At 35.0% G+C, this 26,577-nt stretch overlaps 1 protein-coding gene across 8 annotated transcripts in view; it reads left to right on the forward strand.

The window, feature by feature from the left end:
• The window catches only part of LOC100883627 (uncharacterized), a 427,612-nt gene that overhangs the window by 385,044 nt on the left and 15,991 nt on the right, over positions 1–26,577 (forward strand). For all 8 annotated transcript variants that reach the window (XM_076532931.1, XM_076532938.1, XM_076532939.1 and 5 more), the window contains exons 7-11: positions 14,136–14,297; positions 14,656–14,712; positions 20,068–20,134; positions 21,316–21,481; positions 22,843–23,071. In XM_076532931.1, coding sequence (XP_076389046.1) covers positions 14,136–14,297; positions 14,656–14,712; positions 20,068–20,134; positions 21,316–21,481; positions 22,843–23,071 — 681 coding nt within the window. The remainder of the gene's footprint in view (positions 1–14,135; positions 14,298–14,655; positions 14,713–20,067; positions 20,135–21,315; positions 21,482–22,842; positions 23,072–26,577) is intronic.

The raw sequence follows: 26,577 nt of genomic DNA on the forward strand, positions 1-26,577 counted from the left end.
CCTACTATAGAGCTGTTACACATCATTTGTAGCAAACATGAAGGTTATGTCTAGTGCTGCATATCAGTTTGAAACTTCATAATAAGTTTATTAAAGATGAGTATATAAATGTTTCATTGACATTCCTATTATAGAGCTGTTACATATCATTTGTAGCAAACATGAAGGTTATGTCTAGTGCTGCATATCAGTTCGAAACTTCATAGTAAGTTTATTAAAGATGAGTATGTAGATGTTTCATTGACATTCCTATTACAGAGCTGTTACATATCAATTGTAGCAAACATGAAGGTTATGTCTGGTGCTGCATATCAGTTTGAAACTTCATAATAAGTTTATTAAAGATGAATATGTAGATGTTTCATTGACATTCCTATTACAGAGCTGTTACATATCAATTGTAGCAAACATGAAGGTTATGTCTGGTGCTGCATATCAGTTTGAAACTTCATAATAAGTTTATTAAGAACGAGTATATAAATGTTTCATTGACATTCCTATTACAGAGCCGTTACATATCAATTGTAGCAAACATGAAGATTATGTTTGGTGCTGCATATCAGTTTGAAACTTCATAATAAGTTTATTAAAAATGACTATGTAGATGTTTCATTAATATTCCTACTACAAAGTAGGTACATATCAATTGTAGCAAACTTAAATGTTATGTTTGGTGCTGCATATCAATTTAGAACTTCATAATGAGTTCAATAAACTGTTGACAGGGTATAAAAGTGTTACAAAATGGCGGCCATCGTATATAAATTTTCAAGTGAAATTGTGTTAAAATAGTGGAACATCAAAGGTTACTATAGTAATACAAAGTAGTTTGTTGTTAAATATAATAGACTATAAACTTGCATTTTATTGCTGCATGTCACAATAAAAGAATAATAAAATTAATAAAAAATAACACTGAAATAAAACTCTTTTCTAATATCTTGAATTCATGTCAGTCTTAATATTTAATAAAAGTGCAAACATGAAAGTTTTATAAATATTATAATTATAATATAATTGGTCTCTATCAAACTTTGTTTTCTTATTAACCAGCATCCAACATAATATCGTATATTAAGCATAAATTAACTCAAAATAACTCGTAGCGTAATTTGAAATTAAAGGCTCACTAAAAATTATGGATGTTGCAAAATTCCTAGCACAAAAAATCTAATTGGCAGTTGCCGCAAACGCCTTAATATTATGTTGTTGCTTTTCACAAAAATGGTTACAAAATAACACAGCACATCAATTCCTACGGTAAAATTTCCTGAAAATGACGGTACGGTAACCGTGAATATCCCTAATGCAAAATAGCAGATTGATAGTTGTAGCAAATAACAGAGTTATGTTAGGCACATTGTTGCGTATCGGAATATAAAATTATCATAAAATAACACTTCACAGCGCAGCAATTTGAAACTTAAAAATTGCGGTGAAAGTGTTAGGTAAAAGACACGTATGATCAGCCATTAGTATAAAGGTGCATCATATAATGATGTCTGCACGGTATTTACCCACACACTGTATCCGATGACTTACGAACCTAAAATCAACGTTAGTCCATTTCCTTTGGTATTCAAATTATTCGTACATGTAGTTTGAACGTGGGTATCGCACCAGAGCAACGATTCGTATGATGCAATAGGTTAGGTTACCAGGTCAACAGCTGAGTGTATTTCACGCCCTTCACGACCATGGTATTAGCATATAAAGCGATTTAGTCTGCTTTACTTGCGTTTCAGAACACCCTTCCCTAGATTGCTTACAATTTAATCTTTTCTGTAAAACGATCAAATCATTTGCTGTTCACATACTTAATATCTTACGGTGTGATAAATATTTCTGCGTTCAAAATGGCGGAGCCACTCTGCTTCAAACTTTGAAGCACATTGTTATTTTAGTATAAACAATATTTTTTATACAGTCAATAAATATGAACATTATTTTACTGTATTAAAAAAAATGTACTTAAATGATTTTATCTTCTCAATGAATTTTCTTGACGAAATATAAAAAGTCAATAAATATGAACATTATTTTATTGTACTAAGAAAATTGTACTTAAACGATTTTATCTTCTCAATGAATTTTTTTAATGAAATATAAAAAATCAATAAATATAAACATTATTTTATTGCACTAATAAAATTGAACTTAAATGATTTTATCTTCTGAATGAATTTTCTTAACGAAATATAAAAAGTCAATAAATATCAAAATTATTTTATTGCACTAATAAAATTGTATTTAAATAATTTTATCTTCTCAATGAATTTTCTTAACGAAATACAAAAAATCAATAAATATAAACATTATTTTATTGCACTAATAAAATTGAACTTAAACGATTTTATCTTCTGAATGAATTTTCTTAACGAAATATAAAAAGTCAATAAATATCAAAATTATTTTATTGCACTTATAAAGTTGTATTTAAATGATTTTATCTTCTCAATGAATTTCCTAAACAAAACATAAAACAGTTAATATAAAAGAAAAATGTTTAACAAAAAATATTTTCCATTTTATTTTAAAGACAAAATTTCTACGTTTTTCGCAGTGTGCAGTGGCGTGAAATTAATATCACTGCATTAGTTTCAAGAATTTTATTCTCTTGTCTTTCGTACTTCATGTTTTATGAAGTCTTTAAATATTGTAGCAGTTATTCTTTCCCCAGCGAATTGCAACCTCGACAATACTTTATAAATGTTTCAGGGTCCAAAGGAGAATTTACGGTTGTGCAGAATTTTACGAATTCAAAACGTTACTGACTTTCAGAGACATTTTGCAAAGATGTGAAATATGAAACGCGTTCTTTTCGATGAACTACCTATTCTGAGGTCCATAAAAAGTTTTACTACTTTTCACCTTTTATGGAATTTATTATAAACTCAATTACTTTAACTAACTTTTGTGTTACTTTTATTTACAAATTTGTATTAAGAACGTTTAATGAAAATTATAATATTTGAAATATTTGAAATACTTGAAAGAGAAATATTTGAAAAAATATTTGAAATAATTTTTTACATGGTGCAAATTATTTATTTATAATAAGAAGTGTGACATTTATTAAACAAATAAAGTAGTACAAATATTGTAGCATGCACAGATTTGTTTATATGTACTGTGTGCTTCACAAGAAGTCTCACAAATCAGAAAAAGTATATTGTGCAATAACATTTATTAATAAATTATATTAACACTAAAGTAATCAAACTTATCGAGTGACTCATTCACAAGTTTCTTATTTTAAATTACAAAATTTGTCAACATGCTTTTCTCGAAATTTATGTTGACTTTTATCAAGTTTTATCAAGTTTTATCATTTGTTTATTCATCTTTCTTTATTTTTAATTTCAAAACATTACGTGCAGGTATGTTTATCGTTAATGACCACCCGCTTTTTTACTATATTCCTTACACATGGCCAGACCATGTAGCATTTTGCAATAAACGTTCCGTGAAATTTTAATTGTTATTTACTTGAGCTAAAAGAGCCCTCAAACAATTATTAGCTTCAGGCGAACAAGAAGCTAAATTCACCGCTTTGTACTCCATAGTGGCAGAAGTTTAGTAGTGGTAAATCGGTTAGTTTCGGATGCATTCGGTCCGCGTCGGTTAAGTACCGTTGTGTGGTCAACGACAGAAGCTTCAGTGAGCATCGTAGGTCCTTTTTATGTAAACTGCGTTAGAAGCAACGTGAAGAGGATATTTTTTGCGAGGCAAGTGAAATCGAGTGAAACCGTGAATTTTTGCATCGTGTTTATGCAAATCGTAAAAAGAACGGAAACTATGGTCAATTAGAAAAAGAAAATATGTATAACACTTTATTATACGTAAGAATTATAAATATATATAAAGAACAATCTATGTAACCTATAAATTAATATAAAATATACGTAACTTTAAATTAATATATAAATAAATATAGTAACTTACAAATTAATATATAATAAATGTAACTAACAATTTATGTATATATTCTTATAAAAAGTTGCTTTGAATATATTATATAAACTACATGTATACAAATTTCAACATGTATAATATTTTTTAAAAAACAGAAGTTTGTAAAATCAATTCTATCCAATTATTTATAATTTAAGAAATAAACCTATTTTTATATTATACACACTGTTCGATTATGCTTCTTTTCCTGCTAAAAGTAATTCTTTTAACGTATTAATGTTTCGATCGTATGAGTTTATGATCGCACGCATCACGTGATTAACCGAAGAGCACCGAAGAGTACCGGAGTTAACCGATTTAGCACTACTCCATCTTACCCCATCGTTTATACATGGCATACTTCGATCGCAAAACAACCGTGAAGATACTAAAGGGTTCAGTCACCCCGTAAACAGTTGGACGAGTAATTATAAAGCGGGAAAGCACCTAATACCAGGATGAAAAAGAAACGGGAAAATTGTTTATGACGTGTCAATTAATTTGTTTCGTCGACCACGAATCGACGGCGACGCGTTGAAAAGAGCACGAACGCGTTCAAACGAACCGTCTAGACAGTCCGCAATCGATCAACCCCACTTTAGAGAAATCTCACCGTGGAAACGACGTCGCATGAACCACGTGCGAGCGTGATCGTGTGCGCTGTGTCGACACCATGAGAAAAGTCAACACAATTCTATACTATATATATATATATATATATATTTTTTGTATAAATCGATGTAACATCCAGCAAGGGTACATTTACTAATTAGAACGAACCGCTCGAAAAAAAAGAGGTTGTTCTTGCCGTGCGCGCCGCGTCGTTGCTCAGACAAGAAAATTACAGGGACCGTGACATTGAGACTTTCAGTGGAACGCGGCGAGCAAAGACAAAGAGGGAACATGAATAAAGATGGGGATAGTTGAATCGGAAGGTGAAGAGAGAGAGAGAAAGGCAGACATTCTGTGAGGTTTGAAAAGGTGACGAAGACGCGAAGAACGAGGGTGAAGGAGGACAGAGAAAAGAAAATGAGTTGAAGGGACGACGAGGATGATGTACTATATCGATCGCACCTGAAACACCCACCTTTTGCTGCCGTGGTCTGGTCGCGTCGCCCTCCTTTTTTTTCTCTCCTCTCCTACCCCTGTTTCTTTCTTTTCTACCCCCCGTGCAACGTGCATCGATGGAAACACTGGCAAGTACCGGATCCTCTTAGCACCCCTACGTACCAAACGATCCTCAATACAGGGTATTTCATAATTTCTTACCAACTTGCTGGAAATTTATTTTACGGATTTTTAGGAAGAAACAATATTGGATGCAAGTTTGATTTAAGTTCTTAGGTAAATTACTGGATCCTCTAACTTTTACGTCTCCAAATTCTTAGATCGCAGAGTTCCTTTATAACTATCTGCGAGTCTTCGAATTCCGGTCCTCAACTATGTCCTCAAATTCCAATGACAAATTCCTTTGTCCACAAGTACATACGTCCTTAAATAACTTAGGTCCTTAAATTGGTAGATTTCAAATTCCTATACTGTCCCATCTCTATAGTTCTATATTCGTAGCTACAAACACAGTTCTACTAAGATTTCCAAATTCCTTTGTTCTCATAGTCCTTTGTCGTCAAATTCACATATCGCTACTCTAAGTCCTTAAGTCCTTGAGACCTCCACATTTCTAAGTTAAAGTAGTCTAAAGTAAAGTTCCTATATTTCTACATCCACAGATCTTCAAATCCACATAGCCCCAAATCTGGTAGAGCCCAAATTCTAAGGTTTCCACATTCCTTTGATCTTAGGTTCATATGATCTCAAATATCCCATGTCCCTAAGTCACAAGCTCTCTCCATTTCCACACCGTCAAATTCCTATATTATATGTCTACATCCACAAGTATCCAACTTCAAAGTTCCCCAAATCCCAATGTTCCCAAATTCTTCCAATTCCTCAAACTCTTGACTTCTCAAATCTTCGGAAGTTAAAAAATTCCTACAACCGAACCCGTAAGAGATCTCTTCTCTGCTCCCAGCTACACAAACAAAATATTACCATCAACCACATTCGATCAAGACTTTATTTGCAACCCTACGGTTCGCCCATCCGGTACGTCCATGAGTTAAATCATCCTCCGTAATAATATACAAGAGCAAGCTCGATTTGCAATCGTTAATCAACGATTGGCGCGTAAGACGTAGATAATGAAAGCCGGAATTAATCGTCTGCAGGATGTAAGATTAGAAGATTGCCGTGAAAGACTATGAAAGCGGAGCAGGAGCGATAAAGCAGGAGCAATGTGTAACCTATGCCCAGCAGGGTGGTAGCACTGCGTTATCCAATGAATATGAAACAGTCATTAGTGCGCCAATCCGGAATCACTTAGGAACGTGCAGCGAACGGCAGACATGGGAAGCAAGTGTGGAGGTTTGTCGGTGCATTGAAATGCATTGCCTAGAGGCCGTACCTGGACACCGCAGGATATTCTCGTGACTATCGCGTCCTAGGGATAACCCTGGAACAGGGACACCAACAGATACGAACAATAAAATCGACGCTGCGTACGTCGGCTTTATTGGCCAGTTGCGGGCAAATAGTTGCGATAACGCAAGATTGTGCTGTGTACAATTGTAAACCGCATACTGTTGTCCCCGCACGAAACTGTTTTCGATCCCGTGTTCCCGATGCTTTAGGATCCGCGGATAAAGATAAAGGGAAATTCATGAAGCGGCGTGTACTTTTAGCTCCAAATTGATACGCCGTTACTGTTGCCTTCTACACAATATGTCGGAAGAGTAACGAAACTTTGTAAATTTTTGGAAAATTAGCGTGATCTAAACAATATTCTAATTTGTACATCAGTCTACCTTACCAGTCTACCAACCTAACCTAACCATCTTTGTTATACACATTATATCAGAAAAGTTTTTAAATTTAAGGAAAACTAGCGCCATCTATTAAAACAATAAGTTAGCAGAAAACAGTATACCTTCCCTACAAAACACAACAATCATTATTGGAATCGAGCAACGAATCGTAAACTTATAGCGTTTAATGCGACAGAACCTTTCGTCACCGTGTCACAAAATCACGGGCAAGCGCAACAAATTGCTCGCGTTGAATATTGCGAGGATCTTATCAAAACAGCCAGACGAAACTGTACATTCCTGGAATCAATTGCAACTAGTGATGAGACTTGGTTCTTCAAGTATGAACCTCGAACAAAGCGCCAAAGTGCTACGTGGAAATCTCCAGGCTCTCCAAAATCAAAAAAATTGCGATTCCAGAAGTCCCTTGAGAAGACAATGATAATTTGCTTTTACGATTCTAAAGGAATTATACTTCGGGAATTCGTTCCACAGGGACAAAATGTTAATGGCGAATATTATCTGGGTGTTATGGAACATTTGTGGAAGAGGATCGTTCGTGTGAGGCCCAAATATCGAGCGCCGCGAAGTTGGTTTCTGTTACATGATGACGCACCATGTCACAGAACTGTCGCTGTTCGTGACTTTTTGACGAGAAGACAAGTCTGTGTACTCCGACATCCTCTGAAGCTTGACTTATCTCCATGTGATTACTTCCTTTTTCCAAAACTGAAATTAAGTCTAAAAGGAACGTTTTATGACACTGTTACACAAGTCTGAGTAGCTCTGTTATAATATATAACTTAAACATAACCTATACATAACCTATACATAATCTATACATAACCTATACATAACCCTTATTTTCCCTCGTTGAAGACTCGCAGTTGATCCAAACTGAAATCTTCCCTCGCAGAATTTGTTTATGTAACAACTTGAAAGAATTTAAATTGCGAAAATTTCTTAAATATTTGAGTAAACAATTTTATTCTTCTGAATATTTGGATATTCAGCACACGTTTGTCAGTTTGCGTTTTTAAGGCTGTTACAAAGTTGCGGTATTTTATATTGTTCTTGAACCATAGTTTGATGCGAGATACAAGTAATATTGTAACGAAATGTTATTTCTGGCTAGATGGCTTTTGCAGAATAATAGACGTAATTGGTTGTAACCAGTTTAATTAAAGTTGAACCGTTTAAGCGAGACACTTCCTTCTGTTCAATTTCAGGTGAACCAAAGTACAGTTAATTAAGAGATTCGATAATTAGAAACTTGTACATTCGTCATAAAGTATTTACGTAATACGATAGGGACGATCGTTAATTAACCCCTTAAACGTTATGGGAGGACGAATTTTCCCCTGTCCCGCATGAATATCGCGACTTTGCAAATTATCTAAAACCAAATTTAAACTCTATTTATGTTCGCGTAATTGACGTAAATCAGAACTTATTGTTTACATTTTGTACTCGGAAATAAATGCTGTCTTTTTACGAATTTGACACGCTCGTACCCGAACGTGTAATATTACACATTTCGCGCGGCCGGTAATACATGCACCTGTTAGCCCGGGATTGAACGCGTTAAATGAAGCTGTAGTGTGTTTTAAACGCTTTTCATTAACGAAATTAGTTCTTCAATTACTTTTAATGAAGCAAATTAATTTTTATTCCCTTTTTTTTAGAGCTCAATCAATTTTTATTAACACCGTAAACCAGTGAATTTCACAGTGATTAATCTTGTCCTTTTTTTCATTCAACAAAGTGGGTGATTACATATTCTATAGTTGCATTACGTGAAATTGTTAGTGAGCCTTGATTTGATTGAAATATTATTTTACGTTGTTATTTCGTGCAATTTGTACAAATTTATGTGGATGAATATACAGGGTGTTCCTCTTAAAAAATGTGTTAATATAAATTTACATAATTCAGTTTACTGTGATACATTTTCTTTTTTGAAGGCTATTCTTCATGTTCTAAGGACGTTAAGGTTTTATATTTTTTGTCATGTGACCTTATAACGCATAGAAAAATGAATTATACCTCTAACATAACCTTCAAATAATCAGTCGATCAAAGTTGCATGATTTTTTACCTTCAATGTCACTGAAAGGTCATAGTGTTGCATGTCGAATTTATTTTAAAGCAATAGCACGATAAAAGTGAAATATTCATGAAGAAATGTGGCCTTGAAAAGAAAGTGACCTTGAAAATTCGAAACAGATGAAAATATTAAATAAAAATCAGCGAAAGTAATATTAATAATGAATAAATCCATAATAAACGAACCACCTTATACAATAAAAATGAATTACAGATATATTTGCGCATATCGACGGTTCGATTACGAATTTGTACACGTGCAATGTTAGCAGTTTGCACAAATCGATTCTAGAGCAAGCTGTGCACGTACGCATGATCGACGCAAAGCATTTAAATTGCACGTAATTCAGTAATAAATTAACGCGTTGAACCCTCAACCGTATAATTTACGCGCAACAGTTCATTTGCGTTCCACGCTTTTATCGGCAATCAGCGGTTTTAAACGTTAAGGCATAGAAATGCACAATCAATGAATTATTCTTTCGAATTCGTCGCTTTCACGCGTTAAAATTGCAGGTGAATTCGTTTCAATTGAAATTCAGTGAGAGAATTGAATACCGTTACAAATATCGGGATCGACAGATAAATCCTTTCACACAGAGGTTTCTATAAAAATGCTTACGTTTGAATTTGCCGCCGATTCTGTACAGGATGGAACAATCGACGTTTCTGTATTTTCTGTAGAAATTTTAGGAAATTTTATTATAAAGAGAAATTTAGTTGACTGAGGAAATTATTTCAGCACTGAATTCAACCATGCAATGTATTTTATTAAATTTTACAGTATTGTTCTTAATTTAGCTATTTTTAGTTATTTAGTTTGTTTTTTTTTTAAAGGAAAGTATTCTCTTTTTTATATGAATTAAAATATGTTAGAAAAGAATGAATTATTCTTGAAGAGAACAAGTTTTAAATTTCGTGCATTTGAATTTGCCGCCACATGTAAACAACATGGCGGAACTCAACACTCATCTAAGAGTCCGTAACATTTAATTACAATGAAAAAAGTAGATGATAAACATTCTAAAACAACAATTCAATCATCCAGAATATTTTAAACCGCTAACTTATCTGAAAATCCTTATAAAATGCCTTATATTAGAAACAAATCGAAATAAAATTAAAAAGTGCAGAAACTATTAAAAACTTAACCTAAAAAACTTCTATCCAACAATAACGAAAAATCGAACGCAAAGAATAATATTAAAAAATAATACAACTGTTCTAAAAAGCAAGAAGAACAAAAAATATTTGAAAAAATTCGTCGAAGCATTTAAATCGCAAGTTTCTATTAATCCGTGAGGTTGATATAAAAACGACCGAAGCAAAAACGGATAGAATGAAACTGAAATAGAAAGCAAAGGGTGAAAAAGAAATATCGAAAAAAGGGAAAAGGAGTCGTCGTTAAGGAGACGTATACCTACGTGAAAAGCCTCGCCTAAGAGCTCGACTTGAAGAGTTCGGTAGAGAAGAGCGACAGTGGAAGAAAGCAAGAGGTTCTGCAAGAAAAAGGGCGAGAAAAAGGGGAAAAGGTAACGAAAGGATTGAAAAGGATCTCGTCGGAGGCCCTACAAACGCTCTCTGATATCTTGTTTAATTAAGCAGACTCGAAAATACGGCCTGGGCATCTTGTCGCGGTAAGAAACCGACCCATTGTAAAACTCAAAGCATCCATTGGATAGTACTCGCCACTAAAGAAACCGCATCACCTTTCTTCAGGGCTAACGAATACCGATACTGGACTTTATGTATCGGTATTTACACGTTCTTTAGATCACTGTATACAGCACGATGCTTTATCATTCTGAGTGTTCGGAAAATACTAGGGCTTATTCTATAAACAAGTTCAAAATGTTAAATGAAATATTTTGACTAATGTTTAAATATTTATTAAACAATGAATATTCATTGTTACGACAACAATTGTTATGACAACAATGTAGAAATATCATAATATTACATTGATTACATAGCAACTTCAAGATTAAAGCTGTAACTGTGTGTCCGCCATTTTGCAAGGCACATGGCTACACAAAATGGCTAACTGTCACTTGTAACTAGTAATGAATTTATGCGACGTATTTGCATGTCACAATGACATAGTTATATCATAAAACAGCATATGTAACATATCAGTTTGAAAGTTGAAGTTAAATGAAGATGGTCCTACAAACGTTTGCTAATATTCCTAATACAAAATGGCCGACTTCCATCAAACAAAAAACTTAAAACAAGAACACAGTAAAACTCTATAGCACATCAACAAATCTGTTAAAGTCTGACAACTATTATAAACATTCTATCAACATCCTTAACACACATAAGTAATAATAACTAATAATAATTAATAATAACTAATAATAACTAATTACTAATCATACCAAACAGACTATAGTAACCTATAATGATGAAAACCAGACGAAAGACGTAAAATAACGCTCGTATCAACTTAAAGTACAAAGTTTAACAACGTGTAAAGGTGCGAAGCAATGTTGAGACGTCTTGTACATACTTCACCGAAAATTTTCCCAAATGCACGTCAATGTCACATCGCCTAATTCGTCAGACGCTTCGTGAGACATTAACACGGGCTGTCGCGACGCCACGTTGTGGAATCGAGTTTTATTAGGTAGTTACGATATACACACATAGTCCTCGACGTGTACGTAGTTTCGGTGACGTTTGCAGGGATTACCCTCATCCCTTTGGTAAATAGAAACCACTGCCACGGTTTAACATCACGTGTCAGCTTCTTCGCTACGTATACGCCTTAGGTATGCTGACAATGCCATACTTATTGTTGCTCCCTAACAAAGGAATTCATTGCTGGAAGGACGAGTCATTGCATCTACATGTGACTTAATACGATCCTTTTGTCATTTAAACGCTATTCTTCCTCTCGATTTTAATTGCAAATTTTGTTCCTGTATTTTTAACTTAATTTGCAGCGTCAGTGTATTTACATTTATTGTATAATCGTTTTATATTACTTTAACTTTACTGTTCTATTTTATTTAAGATTTGATGTTCACAATTTTTAAATTATTTAAAATAATTCATTTACACAGTTCTTGAGCTTCTGAACTTAATTTGCAGCATCAGTATATTCACATTTATTGTATAATCATTTTGCATTACTTTAACTCTACTGTTCTATTTTATTTAAGATTTGATGTTCACAATTTTTTAAGTATTTTAAATATTTTATGTACACAGTTCTTGAGCCTCGGAACTTAATTTGCAGCATCAATATATTCACATTTATTGTATAATCATTTCGTCTTGCTTTAACTCTACTGTTCTATTTTAGTTAAGATTTGATGTTCACAATTTTTAAATTATTTTAAATATTTCATGTACACAGTTCTTGAGCTTCTGAACTTAATATTGATTCAATACAAATATTTTACATTAAACATTTCTTAACTCGTTTAAAGTATTTTACTTTTAAAGTTGACCTACGATAAATATTAAACGTTTAAATCTGCAAAATGTATATAAAATGATAATATTTAAAGCTTCTTTTATTAAAAAAAAAAACATAACGTTTAAAATTTATTTGAAGAATAATAAAATAGAAAGAATGTATAAGGGAAGTGAGGTTGTTTTATATGTGTTCTTTTTTTATTGCAGTATACACTGTTACAATTATTTGAATATTGTTGTATTTGTTCTTCCCTGAGATGTTTGTCCATGCCAATTCCATACCGGAAGACAAATTTTCCGCTTAAGATCGTCCCTCCAGAAGGATGCTCTTTGTAAATACTTGGAACGCTTCAAGTTACATAGCCAAAATACTCCAGTTTCTGTCTTAATTATTCGGCTAATGGCTCTCGGAATGTTGACTTTCTTGCTTCGGGCTTTTTTAAATGTCAACCTAGGGGACGTTTCAATTTAATTAATAAATTTTATGTTTTATAAATTCGCGTCGATTGCGAAAGAATGAGATGGTAAAATTGTAAGGCGGCGGTATAACAAGATGGCGGAAGTGTATGGTGACATGAGAACAAAATGGCGGAACTGTGAAATAACATAGTTTTTATGTAACTGAGTAGCAAAAATTAAATGTAATGGAATAATGAAATAATGAAATATAATAATAAATTGACAGGGTAACGAAGTAACAAAGTAACAATGTACAAAATTAATGAAATAGTGTGATAAAATATTAAGTAACAAAATAACGATGTGACAAGTTAATGGAATAAGAAAGTAACAAAATGACTAAGTAATGGAATGATTAAATAAAAAAATGACTGAGTAACAAAATGACAAAATAATAAAACAACAATATAACAAAATGACGAAATGACGAAACTAGAATATAATAGAATGTCAACCTGACGAAATGACAACCTCACAAAATGACAAAATAGCAAAATGACAAAATAACAAAACTACAATATAACAAAATGACAATCTGACAAAATGGTAACCTTACAAAATGGCAACCTTACAAAATGACAACCTTACAAAACGACAATCTCACAAAATGACAAAATCACAAAATGACAAAATAACAAAACTACAATATAACAAAATGACTATCTGACAAAATGGTAACCTTACAAATTGATAACCTCACAAAATGACAAAATCACAAAATGACAAAATCACAAAATGACAACCTCACAAAATGACAAAATAACAAAACTACAATATAACAAAATGACTATCTGACAAAATGGTAACCTTACAAATTGACAACCTCACAAAATGACAAAATCACAAAATGACAAAATCACAAAATGACAAAATCACAAAATGACAAAATCACAAAATGACAACCCACAAAATGACAAAATAACAAAACTACAATATAACAAAATGACTATCTGACAAAATGGTAACCTTACAAAATGGTAACCTTACAAAATGACAACCTCACAAAATGACAACCTCACAAAATGACAACCTCACAAAATGACAACCTCAAAAATGACAACCTGCAAAATTGACAAAATAACACAACAAAGTAATAAAATAAGGAAATAGAAAAAACAAATTAATGGGTATAAAAGTAGCAATCTATTTGCCTACAAAAATTTTACAAGCATACCATAATGTATTAGTTGAATTACTACAAATGATTATAGCTAATATTTATTAACTAAAGAAGCCATAGCTTCTACGTGACTATAGGATTAAGACATGTTATCGTTTGCCTGTAAACTTTAAGTAACACCGTATTTTCCTGTTTGTTAATGGCAGGTGGATACACCGGACAGTGTACTACAAAGTGGATTGGGACTAGGACCAGACATGGGACACACGATTCTACGTTCCATGGTGGATCCACGGGATTACGACCGATTACGGTACCTTCAGATGAACGGTGGACAACCAAACAGTTTCGAGGAAACTATACACAGGGTACGTCCAATTGAAAACAAAACATCCTAAACTGTTTGCTCGAAATACTAAAAATACCGCATCCTGAAAATCATAATATGAAATCAACACCGATGAACGATAAAAAGTTTACAAACAACTTGCCGGGAGTTTGAACGGTTAAATTATATTTATATTCGCCGCGTGTACTATCGCTATTGAAAACTTTTCATGGAAAGTCATAAACAGATTTAGGTCACGGGAGTAAAATTGTTGTTTATTTTCCTAGTTTCGTTCGCGTCAAATTCACGGAATGCCTTAATGAATTTTTTTATATTATTTCGGGATTGTTGGTCAGTTTAGTATATATAGGTCTTTTTAATCTCTTTGTATTTTGCAGCTGAAAGTTCAAGAGGCACTGAGGAAGAAGGAGCGATTTCATAAAGAACACGAGGAGGTGAGTGCAATTTAAAGTTTGAATGCTGCTCTGCAATTTTTTTTTTTTGTTTTAATTTACTAATGAAATTTTATTTACGAATATGAAGGGAGATGTGTAAAGTGTGTTTAGGAAAGGATTTAATGAATTGGGGTTATAAGATCGTTCGACCATTCAATTATATGCTTAAGAAATTTCTTTTAATTGTGTTAACATAATCGTTATACATATAGGGATCATATAAGAAATACGTATAATATACAGGATGATTCATTTTAACATTTCAATACAGTTATCTCTTAAATTATAAAATATTTTTGAAAATTTCAATATAATATTTTTAGGTTATGACATAACCTCAAAAGTTATAGACTACACATGAATTAATTTGTCTTAATATATTTAGACAACTTAATATATTAAGCTTTCATATAATATTAAAAGCATACAATGTTAATGGCATTCCATTTAAGAAAACTGAAGTTTTTCACTTATTGAAAAATAATTCTAATATAAAAAATTGATAGGTTGCTAGTGAAATATAGTACATTTTCAACGTCCATTTTGTAGAATATTGTGCAGAGGAAAATGATGTGCCTTGTCATAAATAATAGTAATTTAATGTATCACATCAGAAGATACAGGGTGTCTCACAACTAGTGGTCCCTGAAATGGGGGGTAACTGACGTGATTCTGAATAAGATTTCCCTTTGCAAAAATGCGGTGCGAAGCTTGGTTTTTGAATTATTAAGGAAAAACATGGACCAATCAGAGCGCGAGGATTACCACGCGTTAGATTCCTATGCTTAGAATTACCATGCGTTGCATTAGTACGCGTTGAACTAATACGCGTTGAATATCCACGCGCTGGATTACTACGCGTTAGATATCCACACGCTGGATTACTACGCGTTAGAGTACCACGCATTAGATTCCTACGCTTAGAATTACCACGCGTTGCATTATTACGTGTTGGATTACTACGCGTTGAATATTCACGCGCTAAATTACTACGCGTTAGATATCCACACGCTGTATTACTACGCGTTGTATTACTTCGCGTAGGATTACCACGCGTTGCATTACTACGCGTTGGATTACCACGCGCTGGATTACTACGCGTTAGATATCCACACACTGGATTACTACGCATTAGATTTCTACGCTTAGAATTACCATGCGTTGCATTAGTACGCGTTGAACTAATATGCGTTGAATATCCACGCGCTGGATTACTACGCGTTAGATATCCACACGCTGGATTACTACGCGTTAGAGTACCACGTATTAGATTCCTACGCTTAGAATTACCACGCGTTGCATTAGTACGCGTTGAACTAATATGCGTTGAATATCCACGCGCTGGATTACTACGCGTTAGATATCCACACGCTGGATTACTACGCGTTAGAGTACCACGCATTAGATTCCTACGCTTAGAATTACCACGCGTTGCATTATTACGCGTTGGATTACTACGCGTTGAATATATACGCGCTAGATTACTACGTGTTAGATATCCACACGCTGGATTACTACGCGTTAGAGTACCACGCATTAGATTCCTACGCTTAGAATTACCACGCGTTGCATTAGTACGCGTTGAACTAATATGCGTTGAATATCCACGCGCTGAATTACTACGCGTTAGATATCCACACGCTGTATTATTACGCGTTAGAGTACCACGCATTAGATTCCTACGCTTAGAATTACCACGCGTTGCATTATTACGCGTTGGATTACTACGCGTTGAATATATACGCGCTAGATTACTACGCGTTGGATATCCACACGCTGTATTACTACGCGTTGGATTACTGCGTGTAGGATTACCACGCGTTGCATTATCACGCATTGCATTACTACGCGTTAGATTACCACGCGTTGGATAACTACGCGTTATCCGAAGCTCCCGCTCTCGCGTCTGCGCATACGTAATCCTCGCGCTCTGATTGGTCCTTGTTTTTCCTTAATAATTTAAGAACGGAGCTTCATACCCCATTTTCGCAAAGGGAAATCTTATTCAGAATCACGTCAGCAACCCCTCATTTCACGGACCTACACTAATTGTGAGACACCCTGTAACAATATTTTCTAGGATGAAGGTATACCTACTGCAATATTTTCTAGGATGAAAGTTCATCTAGTGCAATATTTCTTAGGATAACTGTATACCTAGTAGCAATATTTCCTAGGATGAACGTATACCTAGTACAATATTTCCTAGGATAATAGAGCTAATACAATAATTCCTATACTAACAATACACCTAATGCAAAAATTCCTAAAATAGTGATATACCTAATACAAAAATTCCTACTCTAACAATACATCTAATACAAAAATTCCTAAACTAACAATACACCTAATACAAAAATTCCTACTCTAACAACACATCTAATCAAATAATTCCTAAACTAACCATCCACCTAATACAAAAACTCCTAAACTAACAATCCATCTAATACAATAATTCCCAAAATAACGACCTGCCCACCACAATATTTCGTAGTATAGTGTTTCACAGCATAACAGCAAAGCTAGTATAATATACCACGAATTGAAACGCCCCCACCGAAAGAAATCGATAAAAAGAAAAGCGCTTAAAGGAAAAACAAGCGAAGGCGGGAGTACATTTCGCTGGCAGCGATGCCATACGACTGCAGATAAAAAATTCACGGCATAACATGGCTGTACACATTAACGATTATGATGATATCGGTAGCGATCTCGCTGTTTTGCATAATAAGAAGTATCGCTCAAGACACATAGAGCAGCGTAGTGCCTCAATTTAAGAAATGCTCGAAAAAGACGGAAGAACGAGTGCACAAGATGAGAGTTCGCACACATGCAAATTTCTTGCTGCGAGAATTTCGTCGAACATCGGATTGGAGGGTTGGAAAGCAGGGGGAGCATTGTATCGGATAAAACCATTGGCTTCCAGAGCTAATATTGGTTGAACGACGAGAGCAGGGTTGTCGATGATCCAGGGAACGCGCTACGGAATTGAAGGAGGGAAATAAATGAGCTGCTGCACGGATTGGTTTGATCGTGATAGGCTCCTTTAGGATAAAAGGAAATTATACCAAGAATTATTTAAATACCCTACGTTGGGCTACGTGAACTTTTGCTCAAGCACGTTTCTGCATAATTTTTTAACCCTGCATTCTTTTATTTATTTTATCAATTTTCACGATTTTGTAATTATTTTGTTTTTATGGTTTCTTGCAAGCTTGCAAATTCATAAATTTCTAAATTTTTCAAAGTTATCTAATTTCTTAGACACCTTCAAATCCCTAGATCTGCAGATTCATAAATTCGTAAATTTCGCCGTTTCCTAATATCTACGTTCACTAATCCCTATATCCTTTAAGTCTTAGCATCCCCAAATCTCTACAGCTCTCAATCACTACATCCCTAAATTCCTAGATCCTAATTTCCTACATCCCCAAATTCCTAAATTCTGAAATTTCATCATTTTCTAATTTCTACATTCCCAAATCCCTACATCCCCAAATTTCTACAGCCCCAAATCCCTACATGCCCAAATCACTATATCCCCAAATCCCAAAATCCTCAAAATCCCCAAAATTCCTAAAATCTCCAAATCCCAAAATCCCCATATCCCAAAATCCCCACATCCCAAAATCCCCACATCCCAAAATCCCCACATCCCAAAATCCCCACATCCCAAAATCCCCACATCCCAAAATCCCCACATCCCAAAATCCCCATATCTCAAAATCCCCATATCTCAAAATCCCCATATCCCAAAATCCCCACATCTCAAAATCCCAAAATTCCCAAATCCCAAAATCCCCATATCCCCAAATCCCCACATCCCAAAATCCCCACATCCCAAAATCCCCACATCCCAAAATCCCCACATCCCAAAATCCCCACATCCCAAAATCCCCACATCCCAAAATCCCCACATCCCAAAATCCCCACATCCCAAAATCCCCACATCCCAAAATCCCTATATCCCTAAAAAATCTCGTATAATTTACGGCACCGCTATATCCGAACCGGCAGCATACGAGCAGAGAATTATCCGTTGTTTCAAACTAAACTAAAAGCAAAGTCTGAATGTTAATCACTCGAAACTGACGTTCATATGCGAGAAAAGCATAGCCTTTCAGGGAATTTAAAGGGAGCGAAAGGGATCTCCCAGAAATTGACCGAAACTGCTTGCTCTTGGCCGTAGGCTAGTCAGACAGGCAGAAAAAGACAGGAAGAAATAAAGCGGAGAGTTTCCTTTGAGGCTGCGAGCAATATGGAAATAAAGGTCGGTATCCGTGTAAAAGTTTTAGTGTCACTTCTACCTCTGTGGGTTTACTGCTCCCTAGGGACAACCCCCCTTTTTCTTTCCACCGTGTTCCCCGCCTTCTATTTTCTCCGCCAAACGGTTGACTTCTACTTTGCTGCACGAGAAACTGCGGGATAATCCCGTGGACGACCACCTCGTCATCGTCCCTTTCTTCTTTTTTTTTTACCTCTTTGGGACACATACGATTAATATAATGTTGTGTACGCACGGTTTATGTTATTATAAGTATTAACTATATTTCAAGGATAAAACCCACGTATAATGCACCCTCGCTACAAAATTAAAAGTGATGACGAAAAATTAAAAAATTTTTAAACATTTTATGTATACGTTAGTCTTGATGAACGGTTTGAACAGTCTGAACAATCTGAACAATATGAACAATATACACAATCTATAAAACTTGAACAATCTGAACGGACTCATTATCTGAACAATATGAAAAATATGAAAAATATGATCAGTATGAACAATATGAACAATATGAACAATATGAAAAATATGAAAAATATGATCAATATGAACAATATGAACAATATGAACAATATGAACAATATGAACAATATGAACAATATGAACAATATGAACAATATGAACAATATGAACAATATGAACAACTTAAACAACTTGAACAATTTGAACAATTTGAACAATTTGGATAATTTGAATAACTTGAACAATCTGAACGACTTGAACAATTTGAATAAATTGAATAATTTGAACAACTTGAATAACATGAACAACTTGAACCACTTGAACAACTTGAACAATCTGATCAATCTAAAGAATCTTGAAAGTATTTAAAATTTGTAAAATTTGAAGAATTTGAAACACTTGAAAAACTTGAAAAACTTACAAAACTTGAAGAACTGAAAAAAACTTGAGGAACTTGAGAACTAGAAGGATTTGAACAGTCATAAGAGTCAGAAGACTAAAAAGTGAATAATCTATAAGTAACGCAATATTTGATCAAACGAAAGTAAACTTTTGATCGCATTATGAAATGAACGTCCATTCACCATGCCGTTATTGTTCTGTTTCAGATACTAAGGGACATCCGGCAAGGTTTAATGCAACTCGGACGGGACGGGCGAGGTCACCTCCCTGGAGGTGAGTACATCAAGTAGTGTAACCTCTAACAGTTAACTACAGTCTAGCTAGTTGTCGCCTTGTCTCTCCGCAATCTATATCCATCCTCCTTCGACCAACCACATCCTCTACTTAATGCTGTCCCTGTGTGAGTCTATGTGGTATATCTACCTTGAACAAAACGTGCACGTGCCATCCAGACCCCGAGAATCGACTCCCAAATGCCTGACAGTTTCGTACGTTTCTTCGCGCCCTCCAGGGACTCATTTCGAACGTTCGTCCTCTGATGGTTTCCCTCGTAGTTTTTTCACGAAATCTCATTCCCTGGGAACGGAATTACCCTGCGTTCTTTAAACGGTTTGAAATATTTAGAGATGTACCATTTGTCTGTCGTTAAGCTTACGGCGGAATTGCGGGGACTATAAGAACGGTATTAGTTGTAGTTTCAGTCAGGACGTATCAGATTCGAAAAGGATCGAATAAAGTGTCAGGAGAGATGTGTCGGGCGCCCTTTAAATTTCGTATTAGCGATTTATCACTGAGTCAGCGCTTTTATTTGCGATTGCGTCGTTCCGAAAAGCAGTAGCTTTTCTACGAAGCCCCTTCTATATTCTGGCTAATCTTGTTATCGTCAACACCCGTTGACTGCTTTCTCCATGGCTCCCATTCCCGGTCCCTTCGTTTCTTCTCGCGCCCACACGCGTCTGCCTGATCCTCGGTCTTTCGCACCAACGATACTCGAGGTCTTCTCTCACGTCTCAGATTACCTTGCATTAAGCCTAGTTTACATTGCTGCGCTATATTATCACGTTCAAACCCGAACTTGTTTATAGACAATTTAACATACCTTTCATGGATACAAATTTTTCGTTCTTTGCCAGTTATTTATTACCTGTATCAAATGTAAGTGAACGTTCGATAAATGGTCGTTTGATAAATAGCCGTTAAGAGCACCCCGCTCACGCATGCATTTATGCTACTCTCGGTCGGATAGAACATTTTAATTCATATAATATCGTTTAATTTCCTTATTTTTGATCAGCATTGTTACAGCATTGTATTTCCAAATATCCATTTTTATTTTCAAATATTTTCTACCAAATTCGTTTATTTATGTTTGATAACCAGTGTCTATTGGTTTCTGTAAACACACTAATATTGTAAGTAATGATAGTTATGAAGAAGGAATTGTTGTGTTGCAGATGACACGTACATGTACGACGAAGACGCACGTTGCGGAGGAGGCATAGGTCCAGGTCCTGGAGGTCAACATTGGTATGACGAGCCTCCGTATGAATCAGACCCTGAAGATTTCCTTATGGGAGCGAGTGGTGGCCCAGTGCCAACTGCGACTATTCAAAATGGAAGGTGATACAATGATATATTACTAGGAGATGATACGTAATGATAACTTGAAGATAACATACAGGGTGTTTCACTAGTTCTGTGATATTGCAATATTTGTATTTTTAACGACACACGACAATATCAAGGAAATTAATTATTTTGTTGGAAAAGACAAATATTATGGTGGACAAAAACTTTTACACAAAGTCTTCGTTCTTTACATTTTCATAATTTTCACATATCTCAAGGTTATATTTTTGAGAAAACTTGAAGTCATTTTTTAGAACGATAATTTTAGAACTAGATCACTTGTATCGTCATGATATAATAACTGAGATCAAAATCGATCTAGTAACCTATAATTTTATGACCTCGTAATCTTGAAGTAAAATTTCGAAATGTTTGACAACAAATGCAAATGATGATAATTAAAATTATTAAGAATCTTCAATAATAAAAAAAGTCTTCTTAAAAATCTTGTTAATTACCAAAACATTGCTAGTTTTAGTATCACGCTATAGTGAACGTATTCCTTTTTGGTATGGCAATTTAGCAGAGGCCTGCGGTCGAAGATGTTCCTCTAAACTCTAAACGCTTGAATGCCCAATTCCCCTGATCTTTCTGAATATTTGACTGCACAGATCTCAGCAGCGCGTCTGAAATTTCGTTGGCATTCATCTAATACCACCAACATATCAACGGGATCGTTGAATGTATTCTTACTTGAAACTTCCTCAAAATGAATTTGCAGAATACCAAAAGTCTGACGATAACTTTGTTAATTACACTTCCAATATTAGCTTGTAACAATTAATAAATTTAAATATGTTTATGTTGTGTTCATTTCGATGAACACTGCTTTGTTTTAATGATACTAATACAAAATAACGAAAATGTTTTGTGGAAGAATTACTGAAACACCCTGTATAATAATAACATAGTAGACACATAGGTATCCTAAGAAAAATAAAAATGAAGAGAAATAATGTTCCATGAGTTCTCATAAGTTTCATAACTGGCTTATAAACATTTGTTAATAACACTTGTATTATTATTATTTCTAAATTACAAAGTAGACTCTCGTTATATTGCAATGGGCGGAGGTGTAAGAGCAGAAGACTTCGACTTGACTGTCAGAGTTTTATCGATAGTCTACTAAACGACTAATACATCAAAATGGCGGAAGAGCATCTCTACTATGCATCTATAAAAGCCTATAAAAGTCTCTCAACAAGCAGTAATAGCAATATAATAAGAGTCCATGTACATTAAATTTTACAGTCTTCGACAACTGAAAATTGTGTACATAAACTACTTTCAATCCCAATATTTGAACATTTTTCGTAACAGTGTTGACAATCATGGTTAAACCGGTATTTCAGAGTATGTTTCACGTTAAATCTGCGGCCAGAAAACAGAGGGGAAGGTATTATTTCGCTGCGAACAGCCGGGGACATCAGCCTTCCGCGTGATCGATCCAGAAAAGGAGCTACCTCGACGATGCGAGGACTTATTGTACCTCAAGGTCACAATAATCCACCGACTATCATACCGCTTACACATTCTAGAGCCTCTCGAGAAAGCGGGGATTACGCGAGCAGTGATGTCCAGGTAAGTTCAACCATAAATCTACCGTCGAGAAAGAGATCAGACGTGTCCTTATCGGTACTGATAAGTGATGCGAACACTGACAGCTACTTTCTGGTTTAAGATGTTACACCTGAATGTCTTCGTGGTTAAATCTTGTTAATGCTCGTTGTAAGAACACTTTAGGTTTACACCACAAACTTGTAATCTATTATTTCAGAATTTTCGGGTGAATCCAATTACAATAAATATGACACACATGGTGCGTCATTCAGAAATTATTATTTAAGATATACTGTGCCGCACATAATGCGTCGTTACATAACTACAAAAAATTAATAATAACACACTAGACGTGTGCAAGACGCACCTGGTGCGTCATTAAATAGTCATCTACGAAGACGCACTTGGTGCGTCATTAGTCATCTACCAAGACGCACCTGATGCGTCATTAAAGTAGTCATTTGAAAGGACGCACCTGGTGCGTCATCAAGTAATCATCCACACAGTCGCACCAGATGCGTCATCAAAGTAGTCATCTACACAAACGCACCAAGTGCGTCATCAAAGTAGTTATCTACACAGACGCATCTGGTGCGTCATCAAGTACTTCGAAATAATTAATGACGCAACACGTGCGTCCAAGGTTATCACATGCATAGGTTACAAATAGTGAATTCATTATTTTAATTCTGTACTTGGATTCACTCTGTTGAATTAATATTTCTGTCATTAATCCATAACTTTTGTTTGTCCCAAAACCATGAAATGTAATATACGGGGTGTGACAAAAGTGACAACGTTATGGCTTCCTTTGTTTCTGTTTCATTTGTTTTTCATTGTTTCTCTTCTTGTCTACTAAACAGGTGTTGATACCTATGTTTTTGTATGGCACAATATAATTGATTGAATTTTCAAAGGACAAGGTATGAACTTAAGACTGTCGACTATGTCGGTGGACATAAGTAGGAACCACCAGTTTCTTGATCCATCGACGATATGACAAACACCATCAACACTACCGTTATTTCAAACATCAACACTTAACCTAACCTGACTCGAAATTTATCTGCTCAGACAACATGGCTGCCACTTACGGCGCTGCCATCGCGGACGTTGTTGCAAGTAGATGTTTATGTTTTCTCGTATACGTTCTTTCAAAGAATTAGTGTTAGTGTTAAAATTAGTATTAAAGTCAAATTCAATGAATATTAAATTCTAAAATAGTGTATCTATTATATTTTGAGACTGACATTTTAAAAATGAAAAATAATAATTTTGTAGTAAATTATTGTTGTTGTTCCAACATTAGACACATTTTCATTCATTGTCTCCTACGATATGTTAAAGAAATATTTAGGATTATTGTATAAATATAACTGCATAAATGCTAAAATTATAAAACACACTCTCTAAATCTCAATCACTGAAAACTTCACTGTTTTATAATTCTTATACAAAAAAAAGAACGTCAAAATCAATGCATCACTGTAAATAAATAATGCTAAAAGTCATTGAAGTTATGCAGTTCACATTGATTAATAATTACTAAACTCGATCGGTAGCACCGATCAAATCAGTAACCGTTTCAAATCACTGATTTATTTCCCTGATTGAATCAGCAACCATTCCACAGTAGCATACTCACGATTTATCCGAGTTGTTATCGATTTCACCGATTCCGATTTAGAGAGTATTGAAAGAAGCTAAGTGTGGGTAGAACTACTTGTTCCGCCAATACAGGTGTTAACAGGGGTGCAAAAAGTTGAAAAGTTCAATTCAAGAAAATTGTTCCGAGCAATTCAGTATGATCGTATACCTCGATATAGCCTTCCGTTTACCTAATGAAACAGTACCAGAGTCGCATACTAATCCATTTACTTGGTGGAACGCCACGGCTTTGTGGAAAGTTGCCTATAGGTTAGGACTATTACGCTTTCATGTGCGTACGTCCGCGTGCATCGGTAGAAGAAACATCAACATCTTCAAGCCGCGGAAGCACGAGATTTCTCCAGATTAGATGCATACCCGACCACCAGAGCGTCTGGTATTCATGAATATGGATTTTTCGTGCCGGTTAGCTGTACGCCATCAAGGCTTTCATTCCTAGTGTGGTCTCGCCATACCACCTTTTAACAAATCTTCTATCTCTCTCTCTTGAATTTTCTGTATACGGGGTGTTCGATAAGTCGTGCCGAGGGGGTGATTCCGTATGAAAAAGTAAATTGAGAAGGTACAACGAAATTTGTATGTCTGTAGTTTTTGGGGAAGTCGAGATTGAATATTCAAGTGTATTTAGGTAGCTTTGTAATTTACTCTGGCTCGTTTGTACACAATATGGACTGTTAATCTTACAAACTTGCTTAATATTGCGGTCCATATAATTTCTACTAAAGAATTAAAGTATTTTTGAAGCTGTAACAAGTTACAGTGACATGTGTAGCGGCAGTGCCCCAGTCGCCGCCATCTTGACAGAGTACATACTACAAAATGGACGCTCATCAAGTGTCGCATCAAAAACGTTAAAAGAGAGTCGAAGAAAAACTTCTTTATTCAAACTAGCTGTATTATTCGAGATCATACTAAATCAGTAAATAATCTAATCAGTACACTAACAGTACCTAACTTGAGTTGAACCAGCAGCTCCCAAATAATAAAATGTACCTAATAAATATTGATACTCGATTTCCGCAAAAACTATGCTTCAGATATAAATATTTTGTCCCACATTTTTTACTTATTCTTTCGTATAGAATTGTGTCCTGTATCAAGATTTATGGAACACCCCGTGTATAGATAGGCAACTGTGCAAACTAACACAGTTACACATGTATCTAAGTGAACTAAACGATATGTCCCTTTCTAGCAACTTGATTCGCGTTGAGTACGCTTAACGAACCGAACGCAACGAATCGAGAATTGTTCAAATATAAACGCTCAATCGGACATGCGTTTTGCAAGAATATTGTCTAGTATTCTGTAGGTCATACGGAGATTGAAAATTAATAAAAATGGAAATATTAGTTCGTTGAATATTTGACGACCGATTTGGGAATGTATGAAGGTGTAAAATAGGACTTGTTGCATATCGGTTTCAAGCTTAAATTTATTTTTAATATTCGATAATTATATTATACTATATTAGAGTGCAAATTATGAAAGGTCAAATTGCAGCTAAAATACCTGTCGAATTGTTGCATCAATATTTTGTACACAAAATGGCCGATTTGAAGTAATTTTACTCTTTGAAGATTCTTTAAATATGCAAGGTGTCTTATAACTAGTGGTCCCTGTAATGGGGGGGGGGGGGGGGACTGACGCGATTCTGAATAAAATTTCCCTTTGCAAAAATGGGGTATGAAGCTTCGTTTTTGAATTATTAAGGGAAAACATGGACCAATCAGAGCGCGAGGATTACACATGCGCAGACGCGAGAGCGGGAGCTTCGGATAACGCGTAGTTATCCAACGCGTGGTAATCTAACGCGTAGTAATGCAACGCGTGGTAATGCAACGCGTGGTAATCCTACA

This window comes from Megachile rotundata, chromosome 6 (assembly GCF_050947335.1).
Source record: "Megachile rotundata isolate GNS110a chromosome 6, iyMegRotu1, whole genome shotgun sequence".
Classification (NCBI taxonomy): domain Eukaryota; kingdom Metazoa; phylum Arthropoda; class Insecta; order Hymenoptera; family Megachilidae; genus Megachile; species Megachile rotundata.